This window comes from Monopterus albus, unplaced genomic scaffold, assembly GCF_001952655.1.
Source record: "Monopterus albus unplaced genomic scaffold, M_albus_1.0 scaffold96.1, whole genome shotgun sequence".
Lineage (NCBI taxonomy): Eukaryota > Metazoa > Chordata > Actinopteri > Synbranchiformes > Synbranchidae > Monopterus > Monopterus albus.
In genome coordinates this window covers 4,028,184-4,047,119 of record NW_018127976.1, presented here as the reverse complement: position 1 = coordinate 4,047,119, position 18,936 = coordinate 4,028,184, and the positions used below count along the sequence as shown (strand labels likewise).

Genomic DNA, 18,936 nt, shown 5'->3' with positions numbered 1-18,936 from the left:
TTTTGTAAAGCTGAAGGCCACATTGTTCTCACTCAGACTCTCAGCTGAACTGGAGGGTCTCTGGTGAGCTGCCATTTACACAGGATATATGGAAGGAAAAAAGGCTCCACCATGTAAAAAATGTCCATCTGAAGTAATTATTCTTGGATTCTTCTTTTTAAAAGATATTGCTCAGTAGATGTGAGTTTATTACACTAACTGCCCATATTAAAAAAAAGCCTTAAAGAAAGTAACAATATGTGAGATTACCTGTGTTAAAAGAACATACATCATTTGAGATTTTGTACTGCTCCTTGAGAAAAGAGAAGAACAAAGAACTACATAGCAGATTAGATGAAATGTTACAGTGAGAGCCATAGCAGGAAATAGGCATTGGAAAAATGACACATTGCGGAGTGCTTTTTCTGTGAACTCTCCTGCCCATAACAAACCTCTCGACCTGCACTTCATCAAACACTGGCCCAGATTTATCCAAACATAAGTATGGGCACATACTGTACAGACACTGCATCCACCCGACAGCACTGGAGAAAGGAAAGACAAGCACAGTAAATGGGTGTAGTCAATTCAGAGAGACGGGTACAGACTGAAAAAGACTGAAAGACGGAGCGTGTTAGACAGAGAGACTTTGGGGGTTGTTACTGTGTTTTCCATGCTCAGCTGCTCTACCATTGCCCGCGGCTCGCCTCGAGGTCTCTACACCATGTGGCTTTACCAACACGCTAGTCAGGAAAGTGGGCTCACTAAGTTCACTTGCCAACAACAGCACAGAGAATTGCATGCTAATTTTCATGCAGAATTAATTTGTCAGTGTTTTCCGAAGTGTCATAATTTATCAGTTTATTTATTCATTATCTTTTGAGATCCTACACTTAAAAGCCTGCTCCGATTCTGAGATGCATGTCACTATATTGACAGATTTTTCATTAAAAATGAAGGTATTGTTTGGCTTGTTTTCAAACATTTGCACCTGGATCTCAAAATAAAGCAGTATAGTCACAAAGAAATGAAGAAAAAAAGGTGAGTTGCATTTAAAGGTAAACTTCTGTATGTGTGGTATATATACTACTATTACTGGAATTCACACCAAAAGCTAGATGTGAGCAGAGCAGAAGTGTTACTGAAGTGTTTGATCAATTCAACCCACATGGACTTTTATCCCCATTCAGCATCTGTGATGTAAATTCTATTGAGCTTAAAGAACAGTACTGGTAAACAGTAAAAGATTGCAACACATAAGTCACAGGGGATGTGTGTGATATAAACAGCTGTCTAAATGTGCCAGGAGTAAAAAAAAATAATAATGCATACTTGAAGTGTAAAAAATATGGGGGTTCAGGGGTGATTCAAATCTCAAGGCTGTGTTTTTGAGTAAGTGTGGACTGACATTTGCTACAATGGAATTTTATCTGTTGTATGAGACAGCTAGGTGAGTGATGAATGTCAAAAATGTGTCTCTGTGAATTAGCTCTTAGTCACGGCATTTTATGCTAACCTCCTACAGCTTGAGTTACTAGATCCCCAAGAACCTGTCACACCTGGCTGGGGGGTTCACAAAATAATTTTTAAAACTGTACAGCCTCATAAAAATGGCATTAATAAACATGAATGCCACCTTCACTATGCTAAAACACACTACTGTTATACTTAAAATAGTTTTAGGCCAATGTAAATTTGATATGTGCTGTGTCACATGTTACTATGAGTGATGAAAATCAGTAAAGGCTTTACTGCAGTCACCCAATGAACCGATAGCTTGTGAGCTAACTGGAACACTGCTTGTGGTGGAAAAAAAGATTACAAGCTCATCCAGGCCTGTTACTGGGGCTTGGTACCCAATCTCCAATTGTGGGGGTGATGATGATATCTCCCCCCTGACCTGTCGTGCTGGCTCCCCCTTGCTGAAGCATTCATGTTGTACCTCGTCGATCTCTAGTTGTGATAGCAGGTGCTTATTGCGGATGTTATAGCACTGAGCTACTAGTTGCTTCAATGTTAGTGTAGATGTTGGGTTTCAAAGTGTCCATAGGTCCCACATCCTCCGCATGTAACCCCTCTCACTGGGATTACTTGTATAGTAGCATTCCAACAGTTCCCTTTTCTCCTCTCTTGTCCATGAATGTCTTGTTCCAGTAGCCCACTTCTCATCAAATTGCCCTGGTTCCTCAACACCTGACGCGAACCTTGTTGACCCGGGCGACATCCAGAGACGGCCATAAAGGCCACTGACATCAAGACAAGGAAGCTCCTTACAATGCACGGCGGGGTTCACCCCAAGTCCAGCACCTGAGACTGTACACTAAGTGGAAGGAAGGAGGCCGATGATTAGTGAGTGTCAGAGCCACTATCCAGGGATGAAACAACAAAGATCCATGAATACATCAGGAAGATGGCCCCAAGTGATGACATGCTTAGTGAATACCTCAGGCAGCAGAAACTAGAGGAACAAGGGAAGGAAGAGCAGGAACCCTCACAGAAGGACAAACCTCTGCACGGTATGTACCACCGTCAAATATGATATCAAAAAATCCTACCAGTGGCTGGACTGAAAGACAGCACAGAAGCACTAATCCTGGCAGCACAAGAACCAGCTCTAAGTACAAGATCAGGGGTCTACCATACCAGACAGGACCCCAGGTGCAGGCTGTGCAAAGATGCCCCTGAGACAATCCAGCACATAACAGTGAGGTGCAAGATGCTAGCAGGCAGAGCATACATGGAACACCATAACCAAGTGGCTGGCATAGTGTACAGAAAGAAGGCACAAGTGGTCCCCATGGTAATAGGAACATTGGGGGCTGTGACCCCCAAACTGGGAGAGTGGCTCCAATAGATCCCAGGAACAACATCTGAGATCTCTGTCCAGAAGAGTGCAGTGCTAGGAACAGCTAAGATACTGCGCAGGACCCTCAAGCTCCCAGGCCTCTGGTAGAGGACCCGAGCTTGAAGGAAGGAATACAAGACTGCCCCAAAGTGGGGCGAGTGGGGAAATTTATATATTTATACACAGTATGGATTTAGAGGATCTACTGTATATGTACTGTTGTTGTGACACAAAGCTCAAATCAGCAAAGCTAAGAAAGTATGATGATAGTTATAGTGACTTTGGATTTATCAAGTGTAGCAGTGGGAGACCAAAATGTGTAAAAACACAGCCACTAGCACATGTAAGTAAACCCAGAGACTTCTTCCAATAAAAAAGGTAATACACCTGCCAGAAAAAGCAAATGATTAACTTTGCTACAGTTTTGGAAAAAGTATAGAGGGGTCTTACATGATGGCTCAGCAGATAGTAAAAACAAGAAACAGGACTCCAATTTCCAGCTGTGAATTCTGTGATGTTCGTGTATGCTTGGATTAGAAACAGCTAGTAAGATGAATAGTGTTTGACAAGGAATTGAGGTTTCAGACAATACCAGCAACTGGGTAGACTGTATTCCTGCTAACAAACAATTTTCTCTTCATCTGGACAAATCAACAGATGTATCTAATGCCGTTCAACTGTATTGTATTCGTTCACTGTATATGGGGATTGAAAATACTGGAGGATTTTCTCATCTGTAAAGAAGTGTCCAAAAGAACACTGGGAGATGAATTATTCAAACTGTTGAATGTATTCACAATGGACTGAGATGCATTTCCCAGACTGAGCTGTGAGAAGATATTGCAGCGATAAAGGCTATGAATCCAAATGTTGTGGTGACATCGTGCTGCACTGCCAAGCACAGAACTTCACTCTGTTTTGAACACTATGAAGTTTGTCAAGTCACAAGTATTTCAGTTAAAGGACCCATGGCATGCTTTTCCTTGTTTTTTGACTTGTCTACAATGTTGCAACGTTGAATTATCATCTTAGATGTGACTTAAAGCTCTGAGGTGTACGTATGCTCTAGTATTTCTATGTAAAAGCAACTGGGTTTATACACATCTTGCAAACTCTCACTTACGAGACTTTTTTTCTAACAAAATAAAGTATTACATGATAGTTTAAGGATCTCCTTGAATGGACATAAAATCCATTCATGTGAACTTGCCTGACATCCACCAGTGCCATTGTAAAAGCGGAATTTTTTCACTGTGCCTGGTTTTGTGGATATATTTTACCTCCTCCTGCTGCACTGTGACCAGAGGATGTGGAGGAAAATACAGGGCCTGAGGTTACTGCATGTCTGGGAATGTTCCTGTATAGGAACTCATTGTTTTACCTTACCAGGTCTAACCTATGAGCAGATAGCCTGTGAAAACCCTGGCGGCGGTAACTGATCAGCTTTTCAATGCTGGATTTGCCTGGAGCACAGTGCCTGTCTGTTTTGACTGCTTGAGGCCAGTGTGTCTGCTGCATGTGATGTGTTGCTGGTTAAGGAGCAGATTCATGATCCATGATGTTATTGTTGGCGCTACACTACCTGTTGGAATTAATTTCACTACTTTGGGACTGTATGTGGTCGTGTGGGGGAAGACGCATCGACCACTGGCTGGATTTGCCGACCTTGGAGCTACTTGAGAGGGAGTAATGTTTCCAATACTTGGTGGGACTTAAGGGTAAGTTAAAAAAAACACACGTTGCATGCCTTCTTTCTGCAACGTTAGAGAGAATTGTTGTAAAGCTGGAGTAGTTACTATGTCAACATTATGCCAGTTAAAATATGGGGTTTCCCAATTACCTGATTTGTTTAGAGTGTTACATGTCTGTTTTCATCAGTACATATACCATTGTTTACCTATCTATAGAGGAGAAATTGATATTAATAAATGCTGTCGCGGTTTGTTGTGCTTTCCGCTTGCGACACAACACCAGCAGCAGGCTAGGAGTTGTGTGCTTTCACAAACTGACCTCTCATTTTAAGTAAGAGGCTTTTTGGCTCTCTGATTCTAAAACAATTACAAAATATTTGGAGTTATGAGGGGTGCCAAGCTAATCTAGAGGCACCCAAGATTAAACATTAAATGGCTGGAAACGAGCAAAATGAGCATGGCATGGGCACTTTAAGCTTGCTCGACTGTGCTGATCATGACATAGTCGTTTTGCAGTGGGTGTTTGAGCTACACGGCAAGGTCCCCAAGTTTATGAGATTTTACCAAACTTTTTTTGTGAGCCAGTGTCTGTTGAAAATGGCCTATAGCAGGGGTGCCCACATTTTTTCACCTTGTGAGCTACTTTTCAAATGACCAAGTTAAAATGATATACCTACAGTTAAAATACTAAACATATATTTATTTATATACAGAGTATACCTTATGTAATCACAATATATGTTGGTGCACCTTGAATAACTGCATGAATCCTTAAGGCACACACTACAGTTCAGTACTTTTTTGGTCATTAAGTTTACTCTGATGACTTGCACTGAATGGAATCAGCCAGGGCTGCATAGTCCAGACAGTAGCTGCTGGTATCCAGCCTCCAGCAGACTTCCAAATGGTCATCAGTCATGGTGGAGCGGTATTTGGACTTAAATAATCTCTGTGTGAGAAAATGCTGACTCACATAAATAAGTAGAGCCAAATAATGCAGTCAATGGCACATTTCCTCATGTTTGGGTATTTTTCCTCTGTAAGTTCCAAAACAGTCCATTAGCCCAGGACTTCAGCTGAATGTCAGTCTGTAGTGTCAATATCTCATCCTCCACTCCAGACCAGTTCAGGTGAAACAGCGTTGCAATTTTTGATGCGAGTGAATCAACCTCAATATCTTCCCTAAATGGGTAGCACATAAATGTAGCAACTGGCTCGAGTGAGGCAAAGTCTTGAAAGTGTTTGTCAAACTCTGACTGACAATTGTCAATCTGCTTTGTGTAGCGCGATGTCAAGTCGCATACATGCTTTCTGTTGCATCTCCAGCTCTGATGCGAGGTTTTGGAAGTTCCCCAAAATGTTGCATTTTTCGTTTGAAAGCATTAACTAAGCTGATTATATTGACACGAGATCTACCAACACTACTTTTGCAATTGACATATTGGGCAGCCCTGGCCTACAGTATCTGGAAGACATATTCAATAGCCTCAACTTCTCTATCTAAGGAGGTTGCACATCCATCCTGAAAGTCAGTAACAAAAATCATTGCATATGTTTAAAAAAACTGTCCTATGGAGAAGAAGAAAGGAAGAGGGAGTCACAAATCTTTTCCCAGTTTACAGATTTTCTTCACATGAACAGCATGTCTACTGGTATAGTGAAAGCTATGGTCACCCTGGCCTGAACAATTTTGAGAACCCCTTTGAGAAGAAGATCCAACTAGAGATCAACCAACTGGTCCACTATGCAGTTAAACAAAAACAATAAATGTATATAACACCCAGGTAGAAAAATACTGGAATTACACCATGTCATATTTATTTGAAACATATCAGAATTTTCACTTTTAATTTAATCCATAATCACATAGTGGCATTCATTAGATGGGCTTGGTTTTTAAGATTTAATTATGCAAAACTGATGCCTCACAACAAAACAACAGTTGGCCTTTCTCTGACAAGAGAGAGTCAGAAAAAAGGAGACCATTAACATTTTACTGACAAATTAGTTCACAAATGGCGAGCTGCATTTGTTTAGTGGGAAAATGGATGCGAAAATATAAAAAATTGAGGAGTGTGTTCACACTCTCCACTCTCTTATTCTGGCTTGAAGTCAAATAGACTCGTCAACTTTCAACAAGCTGGCTCGATGACTTAGCTGGGCACCTTGCCACTTTCCTTTAAACACGCCAGACAAGGTGTCTCATTTAGACAAAAAAGAGAAGGAGACATTCCAGCTGTTGGAAACTTGATCAAAGATGTCTGATCAGAGATGTTTCTAATGAGACATTTTTTAGACCCTATTAGGTTTTATTTTCTCTCTCTAGATCTTGCTGTTTCAATTTATGGGCTGTACTTTATGAAAGAGCATTTTCTAAGTAGTAGCTAAGTAGACAGTAGGCAGTGATAGTAGGTAAATCAAAAGCTTTCCCATCTGACTCAGTGGTACTTAATGGCGCAGTACAACAGTCGTATTACTGTTGACACTGTACCAGTCCGCCAGTCAATCCCACACTCTATTTTACACTTGATCACTTACTCTCATCCCTGCTTCTCACTCAGCTGCAAACTGCCCCAGTGAATGCTAAAAGTCATGGTGTGATGAAGACAACAGAACCACGATTCTGAGGTCTCTAAATCTGTGCCTTGAGATCACTGTTCCATGACCATCCCCCATTGCCCCCGATGGCTAGAGCCATCCATTGAGTTGGCGCTGCAGATGGCTGCCATCGGTTCTGTACTGGAAACAAATTCCTTGTGTGTAACATACTTGGCCAATAAAGGTCATTATCCTTATCCACCCTGGTGTGCCAGTCTGCAGGTATTGTTAGTGACCTCAGTGAAACAGTGTGGCGTATCAACAAAGACAGTCCAACAATGTCCAGAGCCTTCAGCATCTCAGGGTGAGACAGCTATGAAAAATTCCATCTACTGGGGTTCTGTGAACTGTATAGTATATTAAATATCTAAAATTTAACACATCTATAAATTTGTCCAGACCACATTAGGATAACTATTTCTTTATTGTTCTATAAATAAAACATGATTATGAGCATTTATAATAAAATGCCCAGCTATCAGTCTCCTAAAACTCTGAACTTTTTGGAAACACCTCAGACATCTGTCTCTCTCCATGCAAAAAATTTTGACTGGGTTAAAGTCCTCTATGATTGACTGCTGGTGTCAATCCCACCTCTGGTAGAGATCATGAAAATGGCCTCCGTCCGTCAAGGCCACAAATAAGACAGTGGAGAGGCACTCAGACAGATCAGAATGTGTGTGCATGTGCTGCTGAGCTTTCATCAGTAGAATTGTGGATCAGTGTTAATATTGTAATAAAGGCTCAATGAAGAAGGAAGCTGGAGACAAAATCTGCCTTTTTGTGAGCAAATGTGTTTGCCATACCCCGCACAACATTATTATCACTACAAACACAACTATTTACATGATGGCCGAAGCCCATTAGTCCCACCAGAACCCTCAGTCATGGTGTCTCAGCCCAGCTGGTCTGGTACCGCTCCCACAAAAACAGAACATGTTACAACAATAACTCAGGAACTCACAGACGCTGTCCACAGGGGCAGACGGGAGCTCTGCTGGCGCCCCCCTACACCCTAGCATGCCACAATATCATCTATATATATAAAGAAGAACTCATAAGGCCTTGGTGCCTATGGGCTGATAAAGCATACTCTTCTCCATGCTACACAAAGGAGGGTATGGGATGCTGTAGTTCCTAAAGTCTCAGCTTAAACTATTTGGCATTGAAGTGAATTTATTGACTGGTTAGGTAACATAAGACACTTGCCAGGTGAAATGGCCTTGTGATCAGTGTGCTGAGGATACGTGTAAATGTGTGTGCCATATTTTATAAGGGTACCAGACACAGGTTGTGTAATTTTCAAATAAAATACTGAGAGAAGCACCATTTATGGTTACTACTCTGCACCCTGTTTCAAATCCCTCTATCACTTCTGGGTTCTTGTGGTAATGACAGAATTTAAGATTGAGCATCCAACCTCCCCAGAACCTCTTTGGTATTTTAAGCATTGAGGTGAATGTGTCGTTATAGTCAGCCTGACTTCACATTCCTAATTTATAGCAAAGGGTGGGAAGGCCTGCTCAAATATAAATGGTGCATTAGTGTGTCTGTGTGTGTGGTCTTGTTTATCTATACTTGTGGGGACAAAACACTTGTAACCCACTGCTTTGCAAGGACCAGAGGCTGGGCCCCACAACTAATTGAAATTTTATGAAAATGACTGGGTGTAAGGTTAGAAAAAGTGTTGGCTTTGGCTAAGGTTAGGGCAGTGGTTTTCAAAGTTTGAGGAGGTGAGCCTCCTCTCAGAGGACATTGTGAACACCCCCCCCCAAAACAAATTACTTCTATCATCACTGTTGGTGTAGCCTACTGTATGTTCCATTCAGTAATAGCTTTAAACAATAAATGTAAACCTCTTTTAAGCAAACACTTTAACAACACAATTCCACAGTACACATTGATTTTTTAAATAAATAAAAATATAATTAAAAAATCTGTATCCAGTGTTCTCGCACATTCACACTTAAACTGTAGACTACACTTTTATGAAATTATTTACCAATTAATCTTCCACAGTCCAATCACAAAATAAAAATAAACAACATTCTTACTAAAATTGCCTCAGTTCAACTAAATCATACATTGTGTTGAAGCAGCTATCTAAAATAACAATCTGCTGCTGAGAGGGAGAGCAAGAAGATCTGTCTAATGCACGTTGTCCAAACAAACTCAGCTCCGTACCTACTGTATGTTTGGTCATTAATTGAAGAAGCAAACCATCATCGTACAAATCAATCATTATGTGGAACATGGGCAAACTGGACAAAAATCCCCACAGCATTACAGTCAACAGAAAAGAGGGCTCCTATCTCTTCTCCCTTTCATTTCATATCATATCATCTCACATCGTGCATATTCCATATACCTGCCTTAGCTGTGTGTGATGCTTCTGTTGCCTCGATATTCACAGTGTTAAATGTCTCAATTACTCTCTTCTGTGACTGGGAATCCCCTAGTTTCCTATCAAAAAATTCTTGTCTTGATCACCACACTCGTTTACATGGTCTAATACTGTCATTAGCTAGTGTGCCATTAGCTGATATTTACAATTATATATTCTGGTTTATATTTTCTCAGGCTGCGCCTCCCCTGAAAACCTCTGGTGCCCCCCAGGAGAGGTGCGCCTGGCACTTTGGAAAAAGCTAGGTTAAGGTTAGGCAAGTAGCGGTTCCAGTTAAGGTTAGAGTAAGGCTCCTGGAAACAAAAGTAAGTGTATGTACGGACCCTGTAAGGGATGTGTGTGCGTTTGCACGCACCTGGTATTACTTGTATTGAGGTGATTGGTACCTGGTCACACACACACTCACACTTATTGTGGTGGCGCATGTGTGTTTGTGCATTCATTATCTCCAGCAGCTCTTTAGCACTGATCACAATTCTTTTTAACTAACCCACGCAGTGTATTTTTATCTTATAATTCAATACTGCAGTGCTTCCACCCATCAAAGACAAAATATCAAACCAACACATGTGGGAGGGAAAGGCAGCAATCAAAACTGAGATTGCACTAAGTGAAGAAAAGAAACTGCTGATATGGTGCCCCCTTGAAGCCCACGCTGTATCACCTCTAATGAGCGGATTTGGTTTTGTGTTTTTTGAATAACCTTAGTTATACAGCTGTCAGACTCAAGCAGCAACTAGTTATTGGCCACCATGTAGATTCTTACACTGAGACACTCCTGCTGTTATTCATTACATTTTTAAATACTGATGCTGGTAAGACATCTGCTCTAAAATAGTAATCTCATATTTATTCGCTGTTTGTGAGTTTTAACGTAAAAACTTTGGAAGGTATTTAATTTTGGAACATTTTGTTCTCTTTTAGCTACTCCAATAATTTCTACTAATTATTTTGATAATTGATAAAATCAGGAATTTAAATAAAACTGAATATAGGTGCTGCACAGTCTAATAATATGTACACCAAATATTGAGGGTTTAGTATACATCAACAATGCAACAACTCATTACTGTAGGATAGGCCTGTTATGTTCATTCAAAGGTATGTTGTGCCATTATGTTAAAAGAATAGTTTGCTATGACTTACTGTGAATGAAAAGGTTGTAAACATTTTCATATCTGTAGTAGAAATAGGAGTGATTTAGCTTAGTTTAGCACAAAGACTAGAAACAGTATTTCTTTTCTGGTGCAGTGACTAATGCCTTCACTTGTTGGCTGGTAACTTCACAGTGATGTATAAGACAGGTTAAGATGTTAACTAGCGTGCATTGCAGGTGCAGTTCAGTAAATTCTGTTACATTTGGACAGAGCGAGGCTAAATGTTTCCATTTGCTTCTCTTTATGCTAAGCTAGCAAATAGTTGATGGTTTCTGTACATAATATTTACTGTGCAATTATAAGCATGGCATTGATCTATCTTCTTATCAAACTCAAAGCAAAAAATAATATTTTTCAAAATCCCAGAAAATAAACTGAAAAAGCTATTATAGCAATACTTCAGTGGCTTCACATGCACAAAATACAGTACACACTGCACTGTAATAACTTCTTCTTCATGGGACTACTTTGTCCTTGGTCTAGCCGGAGACAAAAACTGTACAACAATACATAGAAATTGAAATATTACCTCAAAAAACTATGGCCAGTAAAACAGTAATATGCAACCCTGGTTAGGTAGATTTTCAGTGCAACTAGACTGAGACAGGCAGACCTGGTAGAACCTCACATTACTGAAGCCTAGACATGTATATATGTGATAATCTAGGAAGGATAAATGGATCCAATGCAGATAAGGTATCTGTGAAATAAGCCAAGAGCTTCGATCTCAGTTGACTCTTTTGTATTTGAACACTTTCATAATTTCCTCAGTTGTTTTTGCATTCCCTTTACTCTTTATTTCCCCTATGAATGTTTCACACTCTCGTATTGCTCTTTTCTTATTCTACAACATGAAGGACAGATCAATTAAACACCTCCTTTGTGGATCTGAGGAGGAAGTTGAGGAACTGATGGGCAGAGAATGAGAAGTGGTAGAAGAAATCCTCTTCACGTCAAGCTCGACGTGTCTGACACCTCCCAAGGTCATTCCGGTTCTCCCAGCAGATAGCCTCTGTCACTTTTAATAACTTTTAAAGGGAACATTTTTTTCTCCTTTATGACAGGTTGAGGAGTAGAGGGACCAGAGAGAGAGTGAGAGTGGAGAACGAGGAAATATGAAGTGTGGAGGTGTAATGGTGTACACTAGTAAATTATGAAAACTATTGCCACAGAGAGCAGAAATATTATGTCTGATGATAGTTACTGCTTCTGTTTGACTTTGGCTTGGGAAGTGAGTAGTCTGTGTCTAATCACTGCTCTGTCACTACTCTGCTGTTACACTATAATCAGATATGATACTTTATGACACAATGCAGCATAGATATACAACAGTACGAATACAGAACAAATACATCTGCTCTTGCTACTTTATGGTATATGTCATATGTTACTGTCACTCAGTAGAACATATTTTTGGGGCAACTAGACTTTCAGAGAGAGTGCCACATGGAGTATGTACAAAACCTTTTGACAGGGACACACACATTCAACTTTTTCTCCTTCCAAACCAATTCCAATACTCCACTACCCTGTACAAATCCAGTAGTACTCTTTTTCTAAAATTTAAAATCTGTAGCATCGGTGCAAAATGTATTTATTGAATTGAATTGAATTTAATTTAATTTAAATTTTAAGGGATTAAGTCCCCAACCGTACCTGTTCCTGTCTGTCAAGCCACTGGTCCACCATTGGATGGTTGGCACCGAGGGAGGATCTTGTCATCTGTCTCTGGAACTGAGTGGTCCAGCCACTTGCATCCCGAGGAAGACTCCGGTAGTCATGGGGTCCTCTAGCCTGCAGAGGAACAGGAGGGTGGAGGGATTAGCATCACTGCACTATAACACGGAGGCTACAATCATGTAATAACAAGGTAAAAAGGAGCCATATGATATAATAAAATGATAATAATGGCATTATATGATAGTAATAACCAGGTAACAGCTTTTTCATTCTGTGAATTGAATGCTGTACAATACTATTTTTAAACAAACAAGGTTATTGGGTTTTTTTTTTTCTTAGGCTTTAGGATTACTATTACCTTCTGAGTATTCCTCAAAATTTCATAATTAATTTAAAAGAGAGACAAAGGCAGAGATACAGAGAGACAGTGAGAGAGAGAAAGCGAGAGAGAGAGAGTGCGTGTATGTCGGGAGTTGAGGGATGGGGGTGGGGGTTTTACAAAAGATTTGTTACTTTATCTATTTTTGAAAAGGGATGTAACCACAAATGTGGCCCCATTTGCAACTTGCAGGAGGTGGAAGCCTTCACTGAGCACAACACTGAAATGGACCACAACATCAAGTTCACATAGGAGGATGTCAGAGGAAACAGTCTGGCCTTTCTGGACTGTACCATACTCATTGATGATGAGAGAAGTCTTAACAGTGAGGTTTATAGGAAATCCACAGAACCAGACCCGTTTTTACACTGTGATTCTCACAAACCCAGTGGAGCACAAACAGTATTGCACAGTCTGAGATGGACTTGCTGAGTCCAGTCTCCATGAAGTAGAAAGCAGCAGAACGTGAAGTCAGATTAAGTTCGATTAGCGAGGAGAAGGTCAATGGGTGGGAGTAGTGCAGGGGTCCCTTGCTGCCATAGCTTAACTTAAAGTAATTAGCTTTCCTTGTCGGCCTTTTCTCAAGGTCCCATAGAGAGCTGCTGCCCCTCTGACCAAAATGTCTATGCAAGTTTTTGCATTTGCAAAAATAAGAGAAAGAGTGCCCGGAGTGAGCTGTCTGATCTTTAGGAGTTTATCTCTGGTGAATGTAATTTCTGATGGGTTACAGAAAACCAAGAAAATAAAGAAAAACAACAAACACTCTAGATAGTGCTCAACCGGGGCTGCCATCTGATACCTCTCTGCAGAAGGTAAATAAATACCTAGAACTCCCCACCAGTCAGTCAGAACTGAAGAATCTTCTTGGAGGAGAGATGAAACATCTTCAAGACATTCAAGCAAGTCCAACTGACTATTTTTAGCACTTTGTATAAACATTTTATGCATGTATTGGCTCAAGTTGACTTGGACCTAAAAGGAAGCTTCTTTTCAAAATGATAAGGTTTAATAACCCTTTCACTGCAAATGTTTTTGTGCTGTTATATTGTTGGGTGTCTGACCAATAAAATATCTTTAACCCTATAAAACCATTTGTATCATATTTGCTACGTGAGTTTCTAAGGAAAAAAATCACCAAAAATGCCCCATGTATCAAATGTGATACAAAAATAATAATAATAATCAAAATAATATGGCACATTTATTCCTATATTCCTGGACTGTCTGTCTATGCATAAATGGCAAATAAAAATCTTGAATCTTGAATTTTCTTTTGGATTTTGTTAAAAGGTTTAATAAACATCTCAGTTCCAAAAAATTTGAATGTTCTGGCTATTTTTTGATGTGTCAGGCTTTACAGGGTTAAGACAACAGTACCAGACAAATTAATCATGTGGTGGGTTTCCAAGTCAGGTTTTAAACACTCATCTCATTTTAGCCTCCCTGATTCATTGGGAACATACCTCTTTCAATGCAACAAGTAAAGGTCTGTTAGCATTATGTCAAGCCAGCCATTTTGAGAAGGTAATTGCCTTCACTTTTCTTTGGGAGCCGCAGGATGTACCTGAGCTGTGCTTTACTACGATTTTTTTTATCAGAGACTTAAAAAGGTGAATTTAGAACAAAGGGAAAGTGTTAAACACTCTCTCCTTATCTTTTTGCAAGACTAGAAGGGGTGCTACCAGAAGGAATTAGTTTCAGATAAAGACTATCTATGCCACTGCTGCATATCTGAAAGAAGGGCAACAAAGGTTTCAGATCAGTGGTTATTTCTTTGATTTGGAAGGCAGCAGAGACAAGGAATGAAAATGAGGGAATAAAGCTCAGTAAGGAAGTTAAAAACAGACTGTTGGATGCTTGAATATTTCAGCACACATATCTTTAACATTATAACTGATGCAGTTCCAGTGCATCTGGGCAAGATGCTGTTAGTATCAATATAATATCTGAATTTGTTGTCTGTCGAGTCTTCACATAAACCCTGACATAAATGGTATGTCATAATAAGTTGTATTTTTGAAGTATTTCTCATTTTAAAAGTCAAAAGTCAAGCTTAACACACATTTTAAACAATGCATCACAGATGTATAATTTACCTTTCGTTCCAGACTTCCAGTACCAATGCTTGTGTTTGGTTTAAGGCTATACTTTTGAAATCCAGCTGTTGTGGACCATCGCGTTGGGTTATTTCTGGATGGTTCCTCTGAACCAACCAGAACTTCACCAAGAGGAAGGTCAGCCAAGGAGGGATCACTGCTGCGACGGACATGGAGAGGCATGTCTGCAGATGGGAGAGTATAAGAATGTTCAAAAGAAAAGAGGAGAAGGGAAAAATTAGATCCATAGAATGAGAACAGGTATGAGACCCAAGAGAATGATTGCTACAGTAAGTCATGTCAGGCCAATTGCTGCTTTATTCAGTGGCACAGTGGTACATTTCTGGGGCCTCTGACAAGAACTCTGCAGTACCTTCTACTAAATGGCACTGTGTTTGCTGAATCATGGGAAGTGGTGATTATCAGTACATTTGTTTTCATATAAAGGTCCACTGAGCTCAAAAGGAAACACTGTACAACTCATCTACAAAAGGTTTAACTTGGCTTGAGTCCCACCTTGCTCAGTGTAACCACTGTATAAATAACAATCGCAAGCGTAATTACAAAAAAATAAATAAAAAACTGCACTACCAACTGGTTCTGGAAAATTTCCAGATTATGAACTCAGGAAACACTGGGCCATGTTACTGCTGCCACACTGACTGACTATGCAGTTCCCACATTTGATCAGAGCTGCCAAAACAAGTAGCAGGAGCATAGTTGTGATAAAGCATTCAGTGGGAAATCCTACTGATTTCTGTTACACAGGGAAGGCGGTGAGTATATCAATGAGCTGTGATGTGAATCATCTGGATTTTCCCAAAAGGCCATATGGATTTGTTTATGACATTCTTGCAGTCTGCACATTACACCCATAATTATGCAAATAGTCAATAACCACCTGTCATCCACTGGTGGATCATTGCAGCAAGCATATGCTGGTGCTAAGGTTCCATCTGATACACCAGATTCATGTATTACTGGGAGTGCAGCATATTTTAATCACAGCTCACACTGTAGCACATTTCACATGTATTTCATGCCATGAGAAGACTGGATGCTATTTTAAGTGTTTCTTGTGACCACCTGCAGGGTAGCCGCTATTCCGCTATTGAAGATAGTATAATCGCTAGAATCAAGATGGGAACAACATCACTGCCAGTGTGTGTATATTCCAGACAGAGAGTCTCACTCTGCCTTTCAATATTCTGTCAAACTCTTCAAGTACAGGTATTTCTCTTGAAACAGTGAACCAAGTCCCTTCTCCCATGTCTTTCACCTGCCCTTGCTCTAATAAATTCACGTCATAAAACATTCTACTCTCTTTCATTACTGTTTCACTCCAACCTATTTCACTCATACTTCCATTATTTAGTCCTATACTACTTGATAATTCTGTGGGTTTCTGATGTTTTCTCACTAACCCTTTATTTGCAAGGCTGTTGATCTCCATGGGAACTGAAGTTGATTCTACTATTACACTCACTGTGAATCACTCCAGGTCCTTGCTCACCTGCAGTCTGTGCTCACTGTGATTTTTTTATTTATTTATGATCTATGACTGTACTTATGGGCTAGCACATAAAGCTGACTTGTAGCAGTAGATATATTTTAGGATTTACAGTGCTTCCACATACTGTGAAGGTTTGTGATTGTTTTGCAAACTTATGTACAGGCCAGTTTCCAAGAATTTATGTCCATATTGGACAATTTATCTAGTGTCAATGTTCAGTGGCAATGCAGGAAGTACAGTATATAATGCTTTATGTAATGAGATAAAAATTATGGGTGTGAAGGCAGAAATCTACAACAGACCATTTTAACAGCAGGAAGTTTGACTTATAACAATATAGAATGCAGTTGTTTTAAATGTTATCAATTACACCTGTTACATTCTGTAGAAATCACATTCTTTAGATACTTTGTTAGAATGTAGATTACAATGATGGAACCAAGATTTAAGGAGAAATGCAACAATAAATGAAAATCTGCTTCTAATCCAGTATGACTGAATGTATAGAACGTACTGTTCAAAAGACAGCGTTAATAAGTATGATAGCAGTATATCTGGTAAGTGTATTCAGCATGGTTTTGCAGATTATTTGCCTTTTTGGATTGCTGCTAGATAGATTAGAAGTGAAATTTAATTTTAACACATCAGTTTGTTTATTTAAAGATGTATTAGAGAATACAGTGACATCCAAAAAGTTGGATTATCTTTTTTTGTCAGGGCCGCTCGGCGGCCGCTGCCTCTCCTCCTTTTTTGTTTCTTTGTTTTCTCCGTTTTGTGGGCTCTGCGCCTCAGCTGTGTTGCGTTGCAGTGATTGGTGGCTGGTTTGTCGGCGCACACAGCTGAGGTGCATCCCGGTGATTACTTTCTTCCCTTATTTAAACTCCTGACCGACGCTCCGCCTTGGCCGGAACATTGTCAAACATTATCGTACATAGCTAACAATAGCTACTGACACCGCGCCGCTTTATGTATGTGTTAATGGAATGCTACGCTGACAGTTACTGTGCGTTTTGGCTTGACTCCTTTAAACACTACATACGCTATTCCCACAACACCTATACGTTTTGATTCATCTCCGCAGCTTTACTTCTTGGACAATATGTGCCCTCTCTCCTGCCGTTAGTTTGTGTGTTTACCTATTCGTCCTGGTCTTCTTTGTTGTCACTGCCCTGCCTTTGTTGTGAGTATTACGGACCCTGTTTTTGTTGTTACATTGGCTTTGTCTTCTTTTTTTCCCCAGTAAACCTTTGTTTTGCACTAGCACCTGGGTCAGCAATCTTGTGTCCTACCTCTAGTTCTCCCTCACCCTCCTGGCGAGGGGGGCTAACCCTAACATTTTTTCATCAGCGGTATTTAAGAAACAGCTTAAATATTTGCATACCACCCTACATTAGTACACCAGAAAGAGAATAAAAGAAAAAAATACATATTTGAAAATGGAAAAGGTGATAGCTGACGGGAAAAAAATTAGTATGAGAAGACGTTCTGGGTACAGTCAATGAGAGGGGAGCTGATGTGTGATATCATATGAGTGGGAAATCAAAACAAAAGTTTGAGAAAAAAATGTTGAATGATGTTATGGAGCATTTTATGGGGCTTTTCAAAATCTTCTGAGATTGACTTCTCTGGTGATTGGTGATAAGGCTGGGCAAAGAATAGTAACCTACAGGGCGTTTGCCTCACTCAGCATCATGACCCTCTGACCAGTGATACTGATTTGTTACTTTCACTATGTTTCAAAATAGATTCATGGTGATTAAATGGTTAAATGGTGATTTTAATGGTGAATAAAACATTTCATAATAGTTTAATAGTAAAATATAGCAATGCATGTACAGTATAAATGCACATTGTTGGTCATTAAATTTAAGGTGTATGATATGAACACTACACTTTATTTTGCCTTCTTTACTGCTGGGTTTCATAACATCACAGTCTCACTTCCAGAGCCTGAAATATGGCTGACACCAGAAACATCTGCACCATTATCCTGTTTTAGTCAAAAAGATCTGTTGTCACACTGTGTGCCACAACACAGCCTCCTCTTTCCACAAAGAGTGGGGAGACTCTGGCAAGGGCAACTTCAATAAAAAAATAAATAAATAAATAAATAAAAAACAGATTTCTCAGGAGGGAATCATTGCTGCAAGTCAAACACTCATGCAGGAACAGGTAAATTACAAAACCACACTTTCAAACCCAATACTCTCTCCAGGTCAAGTTTGATCTCCCCTAACCATAACACTCTGCTAATATCGATCATGCTGACATAACACACCAGTGGCTTTTAATATATTATGTATTTCTCTGTTACAAATGTGTTTTGTTTACTTTGGCTACTGTCTAGGGGCTTCCTCAAAGGAGCTTGGAAACTGAGGAAAGAAGCTAGCGGCTAGATGGTCAGTTGTATTTGCTCTTAAATTAGGCTGAATATTCAATAATAGTGTTTACTAAACCTCTCAGTGATGGAGGGTTCAGATCCAGTTCAGGGCTTTATTGATGTTTTATCTTATATGACAGGCTTAGAGATGGTATACACAGAAATACAGGAAGACAGAGTGAGAGTGACGACCTTAGAGATAAGAAATAGTTGA

The 18,936-nt window shown here is 39.9% G+C and overlaps 1 protein-coding gene across 1 annotated transcript in view; it reads right to left on the bottom strand.

The window, feature by feature from the left end:
- LOC109965141 (partitioning defective 3 homolog) overlaps positions 1-18,936 on the bottom strand; it is a 428,297-nt gene that overhangs the window by 280,083 nt on the left and 129,278 nt on the right. The window contains exons 4-5 of the mRNA XM_020608934.1: positions 14,830-15,014; positions 12,331-12,468 (exon numbers count right to left, since the gene is read on the bottom strand). Of these exons, the coding sequence (XP_020464590.1) occupies positions 12,331-12,468; positions 14,830-15,014 (323 nt within the window). The remainder of the gene's footprint in view (positions 1-12,330; positions 12,469-14,829; positions 15,015-18,936) is intronic.